This window comes from Prunus avium, chromosome 8 (assembly GCF_965620075.1).
Source record: "Prunus avium chromosome 8, drPruAviu1.hap1.1, whole genome shotgun sequence".
NCBI classification, from domain to species: Eukaryota; Viridiplantae; Streptophyta; class Magnoliopsida; order Rosales; family Rosaceae; genus Prunus; species Prunus avium.
The window spans coordinates 32,958,558-32,978,566 of record NC_142291.1 but is presented as its reverse complement, the minus strand read 5'-3'; the positions used below and the strand labels follow the sequence as shown (position 1 = coordinate 32,978,566).

At 38.6% G+C, this 20,009-nt stretch overlaps 1 protein-coding gene and 1 non-coding gene across 2 annotated transcripts; one reads left to right on the top strand and one right to left on the bottom strand.

Moving 5' to 3' along the window:
- Positions 1 to 4,025: 4,025 nt before the first annotated feature.
- Positions 4,026 to 4,132, bottom strand: LOC148292583 (small nucleolar RNA R71). Its single transcript, XR_015827208.1, has one exon. It is a non-coding gene; the product is annotated as a small nucleolar RNA R71 (small nucleolar RNA).
- A 9,886-nt stretch (positions 4,133 to 14,018) lies between these two features.
- LOC148292582 (uncharacterized) lies at positions 14,019 to 18,694 on the top strand. The gene is made up of 8 exons (XM_088244908.1): positions 14,019 to 14,276; positions 15,157 to 15,945; positions 16,029 to 16,181; positions 16,275 to 17,395; positions 17,480 to 17,564; positions 17,636 to 17,731; positions 17,830 to 18,236; positions 18,332 to 18,694. Exons 2-8 carry the CDS (start codon positions 15,160 to 15,162, stop codon positions 18,474 to 18,476), a joined length of 2,793 nt encoding a protein of 930 aa, XP_088101034.1. The 5' UTR covers positions 14,019 to 14,276; positions 15,157 to 15,159; the 3' UTR covers positions 18,477 to 18,694.
- Positions 18,695 to 20,009: the final 1,315 nt, after the last annotated feature.

Genomic DNA, 20,009 nt, shown 5'->3' with positions numbered 1-20,009 from the left:
GTTTTCGTATTGCTTAGTGCCCAGGGCGAAATCTTATTTCTTTGGAGGAGAGAAAGAATTGCTAGTAAAATCAAGGTGTACACATGGAACAATATTCGGGAGATTCTCATTTCAAATCCTAATAAAATGAAGGATAGATAACAGTCTTTCCATGAAGATGGAATGCCAACGATTGTGCATTATTATAAGTTGATAGAATTAGTGTCTCATGCTCCTTTGGGCCCGAGTAATAACTGAGCAGAGAAACTAGATTCGGATGTCTGATGTTTCCTAGTTTCTTTACTTCTCTTGCAAATTCTTTCCTTCCTTTTGCTATACCCTCCCTTAGCCATTTCATAGCCGATACATGACCTGAGTCAAGCATAGCTTTGTACTTTGTTCCATGACAACTCCTTCCAATAGTTTCTGCAGGAGCACCTGAAAGTTCTTCTACTGTGACCAAGGAGCCATCAAACAGATGTAAATCACCAGCCAATTTATCTGGAGAACAAGTTTTGAGAACATCAGGACTCTCAAGTGGTTGTTGATTTTTAGAAGGTGACAGATTTGGGATTGGTATTAGGGTGTTGTGTGATATAGTGTATTAGGGTGTACTAGAAGTATTTTTGGTAGTTAAATAGGGTGTACTTAGTTAATTTTACATTTCAAGTGGTTAACAGGATTTACTCATGCATATAAAGTCCTATGTTTGATTTTCGCCTCCCTAATATCACTTGTGTCATAAATAAAAAAAAAAAAAAAAAAGGCAAACACATTATTTGTGGTTATAGCCAAGTCCAATGAGGTTACCCGTCTCAAAAACTCGATGCGGAATATGTTGTTCATCAAATTGCAATTGACAAGAAAGTTAAAAGTTCTTATTTGCAAGGAATGAAACAAGTATTTTCCCATCAAGAAAAGTGATTGCATACCTTAAGACCCTAACTAAATTCATATGAGATGCACTACTTGAGGGTATTTTCCCTTCCTCAACATTCTTATGCTCTGACCTGCAAAATCATTTGCGCAAGAAAACATGGCACAATATAACTGAAAATAATTAAGTATTTTAACCCTCAAATTAAAGAATTAGAAGGAGAGAAAAAACAACTGCCGGGAAGAAGAATGTGGCACTTACATTGGTGTGGAAGAAAAAGGATATGGATTGTATCATCCTTTACAACCAGCCTATTTTCAGACATTTTTCTTTTTAATGGTGGAATGGATTGAGTTTGAGTTCATTATATCTAATATAAATAAAATTACACATTTTGACAGACTTTCTCATAAATCATTAATGTATATGTGTCGATCTTTCGGTAGGAGAGTTGTTAAGCTCATAATTTCATACATATACATGCCCAATTTACTTACTTCTTTTGCTTAGTTCCTATAATTCTAAGTTATTTCCCTCCCTTTGTGTGTTTTGTAGGCCAATAGAGCAAGAGAGCATAATTCATGCAATTCAAGCATGTTAAGGCCTAATTTGGATGAATGGAAGAAGAGCTTAAAAGACAAACTCATTTTGGCTACAGCCCCCTGCCAGTCCAGTTCCGTAGGTCATATTGCAAGCTTTGTTTCAGCAACCTACACAGCTCGGATGAGGCAGCATTCTTCATGAAAGTTTTTCCAATGGGTGTGTACTATAACATATCCAAAATTCAGCCCCATTGGATAAATATGGAGTCTGTTACCTAGCAAACACAGAGCCATGCTCAGGATGGATTTTATCAGCGCGCAAAATGAGTTAGAAATTTGTTTTGGCCTTAACTTCCTCCTCCGACCTTGGATTGGCCCAAATGACATATGGCTGGAAAGAAGACATTCTGAACTTCAATTTCGAGTGCTTAAAGTCCTAATTTGATTAAGAGAAGCCCAAGTTGTAAGCCCTTGAAGTTGCTGGTTATGCTGACCTCAGCATGTGCTGGTTGGATGCTTGGTCATGGTGAGCTAGGTATGAGCTATCATTTCTGGTTGGAAGCTTGGTCATGGTGACATGAAGATGAGCTAGGGCTGCTGGTGGGATCTATTGGTGAAGTGCATCAACCAATTCAGATTTTATAATGCGTGTTGTATGCATTAGTGAAGTGCATCAACCAATTCATCTTTTATAATGCAAGTGTTGTATGCATTAGCCATATTGAATTCAGATTTGTCACTCCCCTCTCCCTATAAATACCACATCCATTCCACATTCAAGACACAACAAATCCTGAGATTCACAACCCCCACAATTCACTCCAACCATCCTCAAACACTCTCAAAATCCCAAACACTCCAACAATCACCAAAACAACTCCAGCAAACCTCTCTTCCATTTCCCTACGAATTTCATCTTCCTTAGCCATCACCACTCACTCAAACTCATCCCAAATCACCTCCATATCCTTCATACATCTTTCTAGAAGTGGGGAAGCTCTTGGAGAAGCATTAGAAGTGGAGAAGCACTTGGAGAAGCCTTGGACACCACAAGAACTTCAGAAAAAGGGTTTTTCTACTCTTATTGTATTCATTATGTTTTCTCATTTCTGTTCAAGTCTCTTTTCCATTATGAGTAGCTAAATCCATAACTAGGGCTTCGATGTAACCTAACATGAATATTCTGGGTTTATAAGTTTGGAGTTTCAAGTTTGATTCATGATTCATGTTCTTATTCATTATGCTTATAAGTTAACATGCTTGTTTGAATGATTGATCACCATTAGAACTTGTTTGTTAACTATCTTGGTTTGAATTAAGAGTATACACCATGCTTTAATTCGAATTGAACTATGAATAGGAAGAGTATGTATGGACATTCGACAACAGGGATTAGATACATACTTGGTTGTTTAAAATGTTCTTCTATGCTTAATGGGTTCCTAATGCTTAATTTTAGGTTAGACAACAAATGATCAAATTAGGGAATTAGGAACACAAGGTTAGGACCAAACACCATGGCCTAATCATACTTTAGCTAGAATCAATCTTTGAATCTGAATTAGACTTGTTACTTGAATCTTTATAACCCAGAATTGAATTGTTATGGTGATTCGAATGCCCTAGTCTCAAAATCTGTTTTCCAACTCTTAAAACCACTCTTTGTTACATTTGTTTACTTGTTTTTGTTTGCAATTTCATTTTGCTTCTTTTGTTCAACAATCACAACCACTCTTGTTTTAAATTCTGTTTTAGACATAACCTCCTACTTTCTTGAATTTGGTAATCTAAGTACATAACTAGTTTTAACTTCTCAGTCTTCGTGGGTACGACCTCGTACTTGTCTTGCTATACTACTAATTGCCCCGTACAATTGCGAGTTAACATAATATTAACAACAAATTTTGGCGCCGTTGCCGGGGACTGAACGAAAGTTCTTCCCTGGTTATGTGCCCAAGGTTACCCTATTCTTTTTAGTGTTTCTAATTAATCTAATTTTCTGTTTCAGGTAGTTTATGTCTAAAAATCCATTACTTGAACAAGTGAGGTCTTCGTTCCAACGTTCTAGATCTTTGAACGCAGGACCATCATTGCAACCCAGACGAGTGACCTCTGAAATTCAGAATCGTCTAGAAAGGGAGTTGTCAACTGCAAAAGAGCAAGCTCTTGCTACATTTACAAGTCTTGCTCTCCACACTGAACTTCCCGGTTCTTCACTTTCAAATTCGGAAGCAAGTTCAGACCAAGAAGAAGAAGAAATGATGGCTGCCATTGAGTTCATGGGAGAACTTGATATCCCAACAATTCCAGCATCTCCTTCAAGCATTTTGCTGCCCACTGTAGCTCGAAATTATGAGCTTAAATCTTCTCATCTTAATATGCTGCCTTCCTTTTATGGTTTACCTAATGAAGATCCATTGACTCATATAAAGGATATTTTTAATGTTGTGAGTTCTTTTCCCTTGACAGGTGTGACAGAAGATCAACTTCGAATGAGAGTGTTTCCATACACTTTAAAGGATAAGGCGAAGTATTGGTTGAATTCTTTGAAGCCTGGTTCACTCACTACATGGTCTACCATTCAAAAGAAGTTCCTGGAAAAATACTTCTCCACGCAAAAGACCGACATGCTTAGGGACAAGATCTTGTTATTTGCACAGCAAGATGATGAATCGTTTTGTGAAGCATGGGAGAAATTCAATGGGTTGCTCAACCAATGTCCTCATCATGGGATTCCATTGAAGCTTCAAATGCGTATGTTTTATAAAGGACTAACCCTTTCTAGTCATAATATAGTCACCAATTTTGCAGGTGGTTCTTTTAAAACCAAAACTCCAGAAGAAACGTACGAACTCTTTGAGGAGATAGCAATGGAGACCCAACATACGGATACAAGAGGTAAACGTGTTATTAGTGGTTCTAATGATGCTTCTAGTGTGCAGATTTCAAAACTGGAACAAAAGCTAGATGCTCTTCTTGCATTAAACTCAAGAAGCCCTCCGAAGGAAGTGTGTAGCATTTGTGAATCTCATGACCATGCTACCACAGCTTGTCCACTTGGGGCTGGATATCCAGAATTTGTGCAAGAGCAAGCTAAGTTGGTAAATTCCTACAACCAAGGTCCAAGAAATGATCCATACTCTCAAAGTTATAATCCAGGTTGGAGGAATCATCCAAACTTTTCATGGAGAAATACCCAGAATCAAGCAAATCCCCCTTCATTCCAAAGGCCACAACAATCATCATCATCATTGGAAGATATAGTGAAGCAGATGGCAATCAACCAATCCAATTTTCAGCAAACTACACAAGCTGCCATCTCCAAATTGGAAGTCCAATTAGGCCAAATAGCTGCTGAAATAACTCAAAGAGTGCCTGGGAAATGGCCAAGCCAAACTGAGATCAATCCAAAGAACCCAGAAGCCAAGGCCATTCATGTGCTCAGATCAGGTAAGATCATTGATAATAAAGATGATTCTAATCTTTCAAATGATGTTGTGATTGTAGAAAATGAAGAGGAGGAGACCATGGCCACGGAAGGAGAACAACTCAAAACTTCTCAATCTGCTCCTAAGGCCAAATCAGATTCTCAGAAATCCGATCAATTCCAATTGCATAAAAGGGATGACAAATTTGTGCCACCACATCTTCAAGAAGATAGATACGTGCCACCCGCTCCATATGTTCCACAGATTCCATTTCCAGGCCGTCTTAAGAAAGCAAAGCAAGATAAGGCTTTTAAAGAGATTTATGATATTTTGAGTAAAGTTAATATCAATTTGCCTTTGCTTGATCTTATTGAACAGATTCCTGCATATGGAAAATTCATCAAGGACTTGAAAACTCACAAGCTCAATTTCGTTCCAAATGAAGGAGTAAAGCTCGACCAGAATGTAAGTGCTGTATTGCAAAGGAAGCTTCCACCAAAACTAGATGATCCTGGCAGCTTTGACATTCCCATTAACATTGGAGGCAAGAAGGTTGGAAGAGCCATGTTGGACTTGGGAGCAAGCATCAATGTTTTGCCATATTCAGTTTATCAAGAGCTTGGCTTAGAAGGGATGAAGAAGACTTCAATGCGACTTGAACTAGCTGATCATTCTATAAAATATCCAAAAGGTATTGTAGAAGATATTCTAGTTCAAGTTAATACACTAATTCTCCCTGCTGATTTTGTAGTGATGGACATGGAAGACAATCCAAATGGAGATCGTGTTGATCCCATTCTCCTAGGCAGGCCATTCATGGCCACTGCAGACACAATCATCAAAGTGAAAGATAGCACTCTCTCCATGACTGTTTTGGGTGAAACTGTTGAATTTAAAATGCTTAATGCTCTATCTCAACCTTCTATCTCTCTTGATTCTTGCTTTTCAATTGATGTTGTGGATCATGAGGTTTCTTCCAAAATTTTGCAGAGAAAGTCTAATGATGCTCTAGAAGCTGTCTTAACACAAGAAGAGGAAGATCTTTGTGAACCGGAGTTCCAAGAAGTGGTGGCTGCCTTAGAAGTGTTTCCGCCATACCCACCATCCTTTAGGCCACCAATCGAGCCTCTTGGACCATCATCCACGAAATTGGAGCCATCCATTGTCATCCCACCAAAGCTAGAACTTAAACCTCTTCCCAATAATCTTAAATATACATATTTGGGTGCTAACGAAACTCTCCCTGTTATAATTGCTGCAGGTCTCTCCTCACATGAAGAAGAGAGCTTAATTAAAGTTCTAAAAGAGCATAAAACAGCCATTGGGTGGACCATAGCAGACATCAAAGGAATTAGTCCAAGCATGTGCATGCACCGGATTTTAATGGAAGAAGACAGCAAACCATCTCGTGATGCCCAAAGGAGGCTAAATCCCAACATGAAAGAGGTGGTTAGAGCTGAAGTTTTAAAGCTACTCGATGTAGGAATCATCTACCCAATTTCAGATTCTAAGTGGGTGAGCCCTGTGCAAGTTGTTCCAAAGAAGTCCGGAATCACCGTTGTGAAGAATGAGAAGAATGAGCTAGTTCCTACACGAACTGTCACTGGTTGGAGAGTTTGCATTGATTACAGGAAGTTGAACACATCCACTAGAAAAGATCATTTCCCCTTACCTTTTATTGATCAAATGCTTGAACGTTTATCTGGCCATGCTTACTATTGTTTTCTTGATGGTTTTTCAGGTTATAATCAAATTCCCATTGCTCCGGAAGACCAAGAGAAAACCACATTCACATGCCCATTTGGTACGTTTGCTTATAGAAGGATGCCATTCGGTTTATGCAATGCCCCAGCAACTTTCCAAAGATGCATGATGTCAATCTTTTCAGATATGGTGGAACGATTCATTGAGGTATTTATGGATGATTTTTCAGTTTTTGGTTCCTCTTTTGATAATTGTCTTCACCACTTGTCTCTAGTGCTTAAAAGATGCCAGGAAACAAATCTGATTTTGAATTGGGAGAAGTGTCACTTCATGGTGAGACAAGGCATTGTACTAGGCCATGTGATTTCAAGCAAGGGAATCGAAGTGGATAAAGCCAAGATCGACCTCATCTCAAATCTTCCACCCCCTACCTCTGTTAAAGGAATTAGAAGCTTTCTAGGTCATGCTGGATTCTATAGAAGGTTCATCAAAAATTTCTCAAGCATTACAAGGCCATTGTGTAATCTCCTTGCTAAGGATGCTGTTTTTGAGTTTAATGAAGCTTGCATGGAAGCTTTTTCTACCTTGAAGAGGGAGCTAACTTCAGCCCCTATTATCATAGCTCCGGATTGGTCTTTACCATTTGAAATAATGTGTGATGCCTCTGACTTTGCTATTGGTGCAGTTTTAGGTCAAAAGAAGAACAAGCTGCCCCATGTGATTCATTATGCTAGCCGGACCTTGAATGATGCTCAAATCAACTACTCCACAACAGAGAAGGAGTTGCTTGCTGTGGTTTTTGCTTTAGAAAAATTTCGTTCTTACCTTGTTGGTTCTAAAGTAATTGTTTATTCTGACCATGCAGCCCTTAGATACTTGCTCACTAAGAAGGATGCCAAACCACGCTTGATTAGATGGATTCTCTTGCTGCAAGAATTCGATTTGGAGATTCGAGATAAGAAGGGATGTGAGAATGTGGTAGCTGATCATTTGAGCAGAATTGTGGTTGAAGAAAAAGGAGGAGCTGTGCTACCCTTGAATGAGACTTTCCCTGATGAACAACTATATGCTGCCCAAGTCAAAGAGCCATGGTATGCTGATTTTGTTAATTATCTTGCTTGTGGTGTTCTTAGAAATGATCTAACTTCTCAGGATAAGAAGAAGTTCTTTTCCATGGTGAAACATTATGTATGGGATGAACCTTTCTTATTCAAGCATTGCCCGGATCAACTCATCAGAAGATGTGTTCCAGAAGAAGAGCAAGAAAGCATACTTAGGCATAGCCACGAATTGGCCTGTGGAGGTCACTTTGGAGCTAAGAAAACAGCACTTAAAATTCTGCAATCTGGTTTCTTTTGGCCCACTCTATTTAAAGATGCATTTAATTTTTGTGTTAAGTGTGATAGGTGCCAAAGGATGGGGAACATAAGTCGCAGGAATGAAATGCCATTGAATAACATACTTGTTGTGGAGCTCTTCGATGTGTGGGGTATTGATTTCATGGGACCATTCCCATCTTCCTTTGGTTATACTTACATACTTGTTGCTGTTGATTATGTGTCTAAATGGGTGGAAGCCATAGCCTCCAAAACCAATGATTATAAGGTGGTGCTGAAGTTCTTGAAGGATAATATTTTCACAAGGTTTGGTACTCCAAGGGCTGTCATTAGTGATGGAGGCAGCCACTTCTGTAACAAGCCATTCGAAGCACTCATGAAGAAGTACAACATCACCCATCGAGTCTCTACACCATATCATCCGCAAACTTCTGGTCAAGTGGAAATAAGCAATAGAGAAATTAAGCACATCCTGGAGAAGGTGGTGAACAATACAAGGAAAGATTGGGCAGCCAAGCTCAATGATGCATTATGGGCTTATAGGACAGCATATAAGACTCCCATTGGAATGAGCCCTTATCGTCTTGTGTTTGGGAAAGCTTGTCACCTGCCAATGGAGCTTGAACACAATGCTTTTTGGGCCATCAAGAAGTTAAATTTTGATCTAGACAAGGCAGGCCATGCAAGAAAGTTTCAGCTGAATGAATTGGAAGAAATTAGACATGAGTCTTATGAGAATGCAAAGCTTTACAAAGAACGAACCAAGAGTTACCATGACAGAAACATTCAACGGAAAGAGTTCTCCAAAGGTATGTTAGTTCTTTTGTTTAACTCACGTTTGCGTCTCTTTCCAGGAAAATTGAAGTCTAGATGGCAAGGCCCATTCACCGTGGTCAATGTTTCTCCCTATGGAGCTGTGGAGATTCAAAACCCTAAAGATGGCTCGACTTTCAAAGTAAATGGACAACGTTTAAAGCCATTCTATGAGGGAGTTTCAGCTGGCATCCAAACTGGCCATGTGGTAGATCAACTTCCCTTCGTACCATCAACTTAGCTGATTGCACAATGTCTTGCCAAGACAGTAACTAAGGCCCTTCTTGGGAGGCAACCCATGTGTTCAAGAAGAAGGTGCTTGGTAGCAATCGACCTAATCGCATCAAGGGGGAGCATTTCAATCCTTTCTCTTTACTTGTTATTATTTTAAATTTCTGTTTTTTTTTTTATAAAAATTTAAAAAAAAATTAAAAATTAAAAAATTTAAAAAGATTTTTCATATGAGCTAACTTATGGTAACTCCAGTGAGCACTTCCGTCAATACAGTGTCTAGGAGTTCTTTAGGCGACACCTTCGGTGTCTAAGAAGTTTGGGTTTTAAGCGGGACCATTGTGACCCCTCCAACCTTCCCGGATCCCCTGGCTGTGTTTTCTGAGGCCCTTAACTGGTCATCCATGAGTTGCTTATATATTCATTTTTTTTATTTTTTATTTTTCCTAAACCTTCTTCTAAACTTTTCCCTTTATCATTTGTTTGTTCTCAATCATCTTTTGTATGCTTTCACATTGAGGACAATGTTCAATTCAGGTCTGGGGGGAAGGTTTTCAATTTCAATTTTCTTATCCATTTGTGTTTTCAATTTTCGTTCTCTTGTCACAATTTTTTTTATTTTTTTATTTTTTTATTTTTTTATTTTTTTATTTTTAAAGAATGTCATACAATCAATGCTATGGAGCTGCTATTTGAGGTTTTCATATCAGAATTTTGCATTTCACAAAGCTTTTGCTCTTAGAATTCTGGTGGCTAAAGTACCACGCTCGCTTTTGCTCTTAGAATTCTGGTGGCTAAAGTACCACGCTCAAATTCTTGAAGGAAAATAGTGGAGACTACCCTAGTGAGCTATATCGAGCCTAATTGCTTTCTTGAGAGGGTTTAAAGTGTTCTATTTCTCATCCATACTTATTTTCTTCAATTCACTCTAATTGATCTCATTATTCCATTTTGATTGAATACTAAGGATGATTCTCTTTTGCAGATATCATGTGCTTGCTCTCATTCATGAATGAACTCATTGAAGTGATGCTAGGCTATGTGTGCATAACCATTCTATGTGCTTTCTTTTCACCCTACCTATATGTGTGTTCCATCAACCCTCTTGAAGCCAAACACTTAAAGCCTTTTCTTCTATCACCCTCATCATTTCCCTACCTTTGTATCTCAATCTGAGATACTTGACCTATTGTAGCCATACCCTATAGCTTAGAAATATACCAAGGTGTGCCAAGATAAAGTTTGAAGCAAGGAAGTTGCAGCCATGTACCTAAATAAAGATGATGTGAATCTGTGCAATGAAGTTAATGAAGATGCAGATCAAATCAACGAAGATGAAAGTGTTTCGATTTGATCTAAGTGTGAAAAATAAAGTCTATGCCAGGAGATACCATGAAGTTTGCTGCCATGCCAATCTAAATCAATGATGCCTTGCAGATTAATGAAGCATGCAACCTTGGTATGTTCTTAAGTTATTTGTTTTTCCTTCCAATTCTTCCATTTCCCCTAAACCTTAGCCTTTCATTACAACATTGTGAAAGACCTAGCTGATCTTTGAGGATGTATTCATGGGTGCTGGTAAGTATGTGTGTATCTCTATTCTTAGTATTTAATTCCTTTCATGAGATCTAACCAAATTTGTGCTTCTATTTCATACACTCACTTATGCTTTCTTGAGAGAATTAAAACATAGGTTCTGAGTGATTGAGTGTTATCTGTGAGAATTAGAGTCGAAGCATGTTCTCTATTCAAGGTTTGAGTGTGCTTGCTTTGAAACTGTGTGCCTTTGAGCTATAGCTTCCACTTGTACACACTGATTGATGACCTATCTTGGCAACTCTATGGTGTTGGAGGTATGACTAAAACTTTCTTTCATTTTCATTAGTTGATTTCAAAGTTGTTTTTCTAACCATTTTGTTTTGTAGAATTAGAAAAACGTTTGTGGGTATCGTATCTGTTAAACCCTCAGGAGACACAACTCCTCCTACTAGGGATGCCTAGAGGTTTAAAGCCTTGTTGCATACGCTCAATGCAATCGAGTTACCTACGAAAGTGGTCTAGTTAACTTCTTGTTTTGTTTTTATCTTTGTTTCTCTTTTGTTTTGCTCGAGGACTAGCAAAATCTAAGTTTGGGGGTGTGTTAAGCTCATAATTTCATACATATACATGCCCAATTTACTTACTTCTTTTGCTTAGTTCCTATAATTCTAAGTTATTTCCCTCCCTTTGTGTGTTTTGTAGGCCAATAGAGCAAGAGAGCATAATTCATGCAATTCAAGCATGTTAAGGCCTAATTTGGATGAATGGAAGAAGAGCTTAAAAGACAAACTCATTTTGGCTACAGCCCCCTGCCAGTCCAGTTCCGTAGGTCATATTGCAAGCTTTGTTTCAGCAACCTACACAGCTCGGATGAGGCAGCATTCTTCATGAAAGTTTTTCCAATGGGTGTGTACTATAACATATCCAAAATTCAGCCCCATTGGATAAATATGGAGTCTGTTACCTAGCAAACACAGAGCCATGCTCAGGATGGATTTTATCAGCGCGCAAAATGAGTTAGAAATTTGTTTTGGCCTTAACTTCCTCCTCCGACCTTGGATTGGCCCAAATGACATATGGCTGGAAAGAAGACATTCTGAACTTCAATTTCGAGTGCTTAAAGTCCTAATTTGATTAAGAGAAGCCCAAGTTGTAAGCCCTTGAAGTTGCTGGTTATGCTGACCTCAGCATGTGCTGGTTGGATGCTTGGTCATGGTGAGCTAGGTATGAGCTATCATTTCTGGTTGGAAGCTTGGTCATGGTGACATGAAGATGAGCTAGGGCTGCTGGTGGGATCTATTGGTGAAGTGCATCAACCAATTCAGATTTTATAATGCAAGTGTTGTATGCATTAGTGAAGTGCATCAACCAATTCATCTTTTATAATGCAAGTGTTGTATGCATTAGCCATATTGAATTCAGATTTGTCACTCCCCTCTCCCTATAAATACCACATCCATTCCACATTCAAGACACAACAAATCCTGAGATTCACAACCCCCACAATTCACTCCAACCATCCTCAAACACTCTCAAAATCCCAAACACTCCAACAATCACCAAAACAACTCCAGCAAACCTCTCTTCCATTTCCCTACGAATTTCATCTTCCTTAGCCATCACCACTCACTCAAACTCATCCCAAATCACCTCCATATCCTTCATACATCTTTCTAGAAGTGGGGAAGCTCTTGGAGAAGCATTAGAAGTGGAGAAGCACTTGGAGAAGCCTTGGACACCACAAGAACTTCAGAAAAAGGGTTTTTCTACTCTTATTGTATTCATTATGTTTTCTCATTTCTGTTCAAGTCTCTTTTCCATTATGAGTAGCTAAATCCATAACTAGGGCTTCGATGTAACCTAACATGAATATTCTGGGTTTATAAGTTTGGAGTTTCAAGTTTGATTCATGATTCATGTTCTTATTCATTATGCTTATAAGTTAACATGCTTGTTTGAATGATTGATCACCATTAGAACTTGTTTGTTAACTATCTTGGTTTGAATTAAGAGTATACACCATGCTTTAATTCGAATTGAACTATGAATAGGAAGAGTATGTATGGACATTCGACAACAGGGATTAGATACATACTTGGTTGTTTAAAATGTTCTTCTATGCTTAATGGGTTCCTAATGCTTAATTTTAGGTTAGACAACAAATGATCAAATTAGGGAATTAGGAACACAAGGTTAGGACCAAACACCATGGCCTAATCATACTTTAGCTAGAATCAATCTTTGAATCTGAATTAGACTTGTTACTTGAATCTTTATAACCCAGAATTGAATTGTTATGGTGATTCGAATGCCCTAGTCTCAAAATCTGTTTTCCAACTCTTAAAACCACTCTTTGTTACATTTGTTTACTTGTTTTTGTTTGCAATTTCATTTTGCTTCTTTTGTTCAACAATCACAACCACTCTTGTTTTAAATTCTGTTTTAGACATAACCTCCTACTTTCTTGAATTTGGTAATCTAAGTACATAACTAGTTTTAACTTCTCAGTCTTCGTGGGTACGACCTCGTACTTGTCTTGCTATACTACTAATTGCCCCGTACAATTGCGAGTTAACATAATATTAACAACAAGAGTATCACTTATATGTTGAGTTTCACCTGTTCATTTGAGTTAAACTTGCTCTCAATAATAGTGTTGTGTGGTTATCACCTTTTTTCTCTAGTGTGAACGCTATCACATAAGCATTGACATCTTTCGAAAAGAAGGCATTGTCTTAAATTAGTTTTAGGGGTTCCCATACTGTAGCTAAATTCGGGTATCAAAACCCCTTTCTTTTTTTTTTTTCTTTTTTTTTTTTTATAATAGGAACGGGCTAAGATTTATTATTATTTTTAATTCTGAAATTTGTAGAGTTGGAACTTGCTTATGGACTAGCTTTCAAGTACTTGCGCACACAAGTATACCTTAGAGTATCTTTTATAGACTCTTCAATAACTTTGGCACATCAGCAAAAGAACTCTCCCAAACAAGCTTGTCAAACTATGCAACCCATTTTTCTCTTTTTAGAACTGACAAAGTTAACTTTAACTCTTCAAAACAATTATTTTACTTTAAAAAAACAAAATTTATATTGAAAATGCTAAAAACAAGTATTGTGCTAAAGAGGTACATGTGGTTTTCAAATCTAATATTTCATTTTGGCCTTTAGGCCTAAACGCCACCGTTAGAGCATGGGCTCCACCCTTTAGAGCAACTCTAGAAACTAACTCAACCCCGGGCAGGTCGTTCCAGAGGTCAGACTATAATGAGTGGAAAGTTATGAGTGGTAAGTTATAAGGGGTTCACTTTATAGCCATCAGATCAATCCAAAGGCTAGGGAGAATTGAGATAAAGTTTTGCAATCGGGTAGGTGAGGAACCCAAACCCGAATTTAATATCCAGCATTGAAGTTGGTCCCAAAAAAAAAAAAAAAAGAGGCAAGTTCGAAGTTTGAACAGAAAAAATCAATTCGAAGTTTGAACAGAAAAAACCCATCACTCTAAAACCCATAGCTCTGAATCAATTCGAAGTTTGAACAGAAAAAACCCATCACTCTAAAATCCATAGCTCTGAGAAACTGCTAAGCTCTGAGAAAAGGTTGAAGGCAACGATTAACGACGGTTGAAGGAAACGGTTGAACGCAGCGCAACTCCATTCTCTAAACCCTGAAAAAGTATTTATTTTCAGTGGAAGGGGAAGTGGCGAAGCAGTGGAAGGGGAAGGAGAGAAGCCGTATTTGTTGGAAGTGAAAGGTTCCATTTGTGGAGCAAAGCCGCACAAAGACCCCGCACAGACACCTTGCGATTGTTCAATAACCAACATTTGGTGAGTAATTTATGGAATTTGAGTTTAGGGTTAGAGTAAAGGTTTTCCCCAATTTGTACCATCAATGTTGTTGGATTTGGCATCTCTTCCTTGTGCTTCACTTGCATGTTAATTTTTGCTTGTGTATATGTTAAAAAATGAATGAAAATCAAGTCAACAACATGTTAATAACATGTCAATAACATATCAATAATGATATGAATAAGATAATGGTGTTGAATTGGAGGAGACCCTGAAGTCAATAACATGTCAATAACATATCTCTGGCGCTATAATATATATATTTTTTGAAATAAATATTATTTCCCTTGTTGCTAAATTTGCCTGTGAAAAATGAGAAGATATAATAATAAAGTCATGAATAAAAGTGCAAAGCATTTGAAATGAAGGTTGATCCATGATCATAGTAGCTCACTGAAGAAAAAGCTAGAAAGAAAGAAGGATGTGGCAATGGCTTAGCAAGCAGATAGCAGAGCAAATTCTTTGCTTTGCTTCCTTCCACTATCTTTCTTATTTATTTATTTATTTTGTGTTGTGTATGAGATGACAATAATTGTCATGTGTGTGAAGTGCAGAACTTGCCTAGATTGCACTCACACTCACTCATGCATCAACCATTGATTGGAGTTTGTATCCAAAAATAAAATACATGCTATTGGTTGTAATTCACAGAATCATTGCATTAACAGGTATTTGCACAAAATTTGTCATATTGCTTTGATGATGTTAAAGGCTGCGATCAGTAATCCCTATGCGCATGTACTTCATAAAATTTGTAATGTGCCTGGTTGACTAGTTATGTAAATACTAAATACCAATATGATTGTGCAAATACGTGGTGGTAGTATATGTGTTAACGTTATTTCATCTTGTATTTTAGGAAATGGGATCCAACGTGCAGCTGGTATGGCCAGAGTCAGAGGCATATGCGTCACGGGTGAACAACTGCTCACATGCAAATTCAACCCTAGCTGCAATTCGAGCGAAGTTGAGTGCGGAACAATTAGAACAATTCAAGACATCATGCTTTGGCCATCTTCTGAATATAGACAAGATTCAGTTTAGCGGGCAGATTGTGCATGGAGTTGTGTTGCGTCGAGTCGCGGGGCAGGGTGTGAAAGACTTGGATGGACTGAGTTTCTTAATAGGGTGCGACGTTGCTCAGTTTACTCGTCAGGATTTCTGTTTGATCTCGGGGCTTCGTTTTGGGGAAGTGCCTGAAGTTTCTAGTGGAGAAAGTGCTGAAATTAGACTTCAGAAAAGATATTTTATAGACGAAGGAATTACATGTAATGCTTTAGAAGAAGCATTTATGAGGTGCAAAGAGAGAGATGACGTCTACAAGCTAGCTCTTGTTTACTTTGCTGAGTTAGTGGTTTTGGGAAGGGACAAGCATTTGAACATCAATGTAAATTACCTGACCCTTGTAGAGGACTTGGATGCGTTCAACAGGTATCCGTGGGGTTCGGTGTCGTTTGACAAAACCCAAGACAGTCTATTTTCTGCACCAACAAAGTATATGAAAAGCTTTGAAAATGAAGAGGGAAGAGAGAAGGGGAAAAGTAAGGTAACGGGAACAAGCCGGAAAAATGAGAAGGGCAAGAAGCATAAGCATGGTGAAGTGCAAAGGGGTGGGTGGAGTTTTAAAGGTTTCACGTATGCTTTCCAGGTACATGGTAATAATGTTCATGTCAGTTATGCTTTGTGAACTTTAAAACTTAAATAATGACTTTTGTCCTGTGAATTGTGTAGATTTGGGTATATGAATTAATTCCTAGAATGGTGGACCTGAATTACTGCAAGGTTGTTGATCCAACAGCTGTCCCGCGTATTTTGCGATGGAGAACGACTACGTCTATGCCCGAGATGAGGAAGTTGAACAATTATTTTTTCCAGAGCAAAGAGGTTTGGTTTGCAGCCCTTGAAACTATTTATAAGATTCAATGAAATTATTAAGTAGAATGATTGAATATGAATATTGTCTGTATTCTGAAACAGTCAGTTCAGTTGCGGGCGCTACGTCCGAGTGAAGAGGAAATGAGACAATCATATTGGAGTTGGCCACAGGATCGCCCTGCTGTTGTCTCGGCAGAGTCAATTCCTTCTTCATGTGCTGATCTTGATGAGTTGAACAAGCTGGTAAGCTTGTTGAGGTCCGAGTTGTTTCAAGTAAAGCGGGAAAATGACGTCCTTGAGTTAAAGGTCATACGGATGGAAAAACTTTTGGACCACTGTTTAGGTCCTCAGTTTGAGCAGGAAGTAAGGAGGGACCTAGCTTTACTGAAAGAGAGGACGAATCGTTGTGCCATCTCACATCTATTTACGGGATCTGACGAAATGGATGATAGTGAATGGGATGAAGGGCCAAGTAACAGATATGAGGGAGAGGAAAAGGACGAGGAGGGGATTGAAGGGGGTGAAGTGCAAAGAAAACCAAGTGAGGTAGAGGAAGCGCAAAGGAAAAGAAAAGAGGGAGAGCAAGTGAAAATAAAAAGCAGCAAGGGAGAGGAAGCGCAAAGAAAGAGCAGTGAGGGAGAGGAAGTGAAAAGAAAAAGCAATGAGGGAGAGGAACTGCAAAGAAAGAGCAGTGAGGGAGAGGAAGTGAAAAGAAAAAATAGTGAGGGAGAGGAACTGCAAAGAAAAAGCAGTGACGGAGGGGAACTGCAAAGAAAAAGCAGTGATGGAGAGGATCCGCAAAGAAAAAGAAGGGAGGGCAAGGAAGTGAAAAGTAAAAAAAGTGAGGAAAAGGAAGTGCAAATAAAGGAATGTGAGGAAGCGGATGATGAAGTTGTTTTGGTTTGTGATGACATTGGTGAGAGCACGGCGGGGACAACTGTTGAGTTTAATCTCGGGGATATTGATTTGGATCAACCTACAGCTGTGCTATCTGAGTTGAACGTTTGGTTGAATGATAAAGGTAAAGCTGTGGAACAAGGGGTCCAATTACGAAAGAGAAAGAGGATTATTCCTATGTGGAAGATCATTGAAGCTAGTGAATTGGTGAAAAAAACTGTGCCAGAGACAACCCGACTTCGGATGTTAGACCCAATGAAGGCGATTCCGCATGATGATATGGTGAAATTGCTGAAACTTTGTTGGGAATGGCGCCTTAACCCAAAGTAAGTCCCTTGTTTTTTGAGATAGAAGGCATTAGTGTATATATTTTTAAATTGTTGTGATCTAAAACTTTGTTATATTCACAGTTTAGTGATGCAATTTGGCCACGTGGAAGCTGAGATTGAATTCTTCGCTTCCCTCGTAAAAGCTGACGGTTGGCTGACAGGAGATGTAAGTTTAATTGATTATGCATTTGTTTTAATGTACATAGATTATGAGATTGACTAGAAAAACATGTGCAGCACATTGATTTGGGGTTGTATCTCATCCGGAAGCGACAACAAGATTTGGAGGTTGTAGAAATATCGAACTGGACAACGACCGATGTATTTTTCATGGTATGTCATAGGGCTTGACCAAGTGCAGTTAATAATTACAAATTATCCATACTTGCTTTGTGGAGGTGTTTAACCATTGATTGTTTTCTATTTCACAGAATCACATCCATACTTGCTTTGTGGATAATAAAAGAAAAAAAGAGCAGGCTGGGTGGAAAATTAGAAACAGTTTAGTGAACGTTGTAAATGGCAAGGTTCCGGCGTGTGGGGTGGATTGGCAGAACGTGTATAAGGTGTATGCCCCTTGTATGTTGACGAAGCATAAGCATTGGGTGGCTCTAATGATTGATCTGGTTAAGTGTGAAATCAAAGTGTACGATTCAATGGTTTCAGTTATTCCAGATGAGATGTTAAAGGAAGAACTCGCCCCGCTTTCAATTACGATTCCAAATCTTCTCAACTCCATCGACTTTTATGAAGAAGATGTTTACGCAAACGACTGCAGCAGAGATTGGTGGTGTCCATGGCCAATAGAACGTGTGGATGTTCCACAACAATCTAATCAGTGAGCACAACTTTTTCTTTAATTTTATTACTTGAAATTGTCAATTACGTTACAATGTCATTACTTGAATTGATCGAGTTCTTGATTTGCTTCAGAGGCGATTGTGGCATGTTTGTGTTGAAGTACATTGAGCTTTTGAGCGCTGAGATTCCGTTAGCTACTTGCACCGCGCAGAACATGCCCTTTTTCCGGTTGAAGTTGGCTGCAGAGATATTACGGGGAGATGCTTACATGCCATGATAGTGGTTGAAATGGGTTCAGGTACGTGATGATTAAATTGGTTTTGGAAATCTCCAATTTGAAAGTCATGTAAATACACAATACAGATCCACGGCTCCTTTTTGAATTCTACCTCTGCTCCTCAATTCTTCTTCGTCTTTCTCAATCTTAGTGTATTTTTGTACATAATTTTAAGTTTAAGTTATTGGACAACAATTAGAACCAAAATATTATTATAGCGGATGCTGATCGGTTCATAATTGTATATTATTTCTTACCCTTCTAGCTTATGATTTGGTTATGTTTTTGAGTTAAACTTGTGCTTTTAATCCTTTTTGTGTTTATCTTTCAGTTAATTGAGCTTTAGGTAACAATGATGGCTTTGGAGAACATAATTCATGCAATTCAAGCATGTTAAGGCCTAATTTGGATGAATTGATGAAGAGCTTAAAGACAAATTCATTATGGCTACAGCCCCCTGCCAGTCCAGTTCCGTAGGTCATATTTCAAGCTTTGTTTCAGCAACCTACATAGCTCGGATGAGGCCACATTCTTCATGAAAGTTGCTCCAATTGGTGTGTACTATAACATATCCAAAATTCAGCCCCATTGGATAAATCTGGAGTCCGTTACCTAGCAAACACAGAACCATGCTCAGGATGGATCTTATCAGCGCGGAAAATGAGTTAGCAATTTGTTTCGGCCTTAACTTCTTCCTCCGACCTTGGATTGGCCCAAATAACATATGGCTGGAAAGAAGACATTCTGAACTTCAATTTAGAGTGCTTAAAGTCCTAATTTGATTAAGAGAAGCCCAAGTTGTAAGCCCTTGAAGTTGCTGGTCATGCTGACCTCAGCATGTGCTGGTTGGATGCTTGGTCATGGTGAGCTAGGTATGAGCTATCATTTCTGGTTGGAAGCTTGGTCATGGTGACATGAAGATGAGCTAGGGCTGCTGGTGGGATTTAGTGGTGAAGTGCATCAACCAATTCAAGATTTTCTAATACAAGTGCATCACCCATTTCAGATTTTCTAATACAAGTGCATCAACCATTTCAGATTTTATAATTCAAGTGTTGTATGCATTAGTCTTATTGAATTCTGATTTTCACTTCCCCTAGGCCTATAAATAGGGAAGTTCTCTAAGCTTGTAATAACACCCCAAGGGGGGGGAGCTCTCAAACACTTCTCTAGAGCTCCCTTCCCTTCTCTCCCTCAAATTCTCTTAGTTTCCCTTTGTAGTTCTCAATTGTTGTAATAAGATCATTCTATTAAATTTTCTTTGTACTAAATATCAAACACTTTTCCTTTCTCTTCTTCTAATTCTCTAAAGCTTTCAAACACATGTTCTTCCAAAATCCTCAAAGTTCTCAAACATCTCTCTACTTCCCTTCTCTTCCAAAAGTCTCCATGTCTCAAACACTTCACAAACACATTTCTCTTCCTTCCCTAAGTTCTCAAATTCTCCAAGTTCACAAACATCCTCCAAGTTCTCAACCACTCTCTTCCAAATTCTCAAAGTTCCTAAACACTCTCTTCCAAAATCCACAAAGC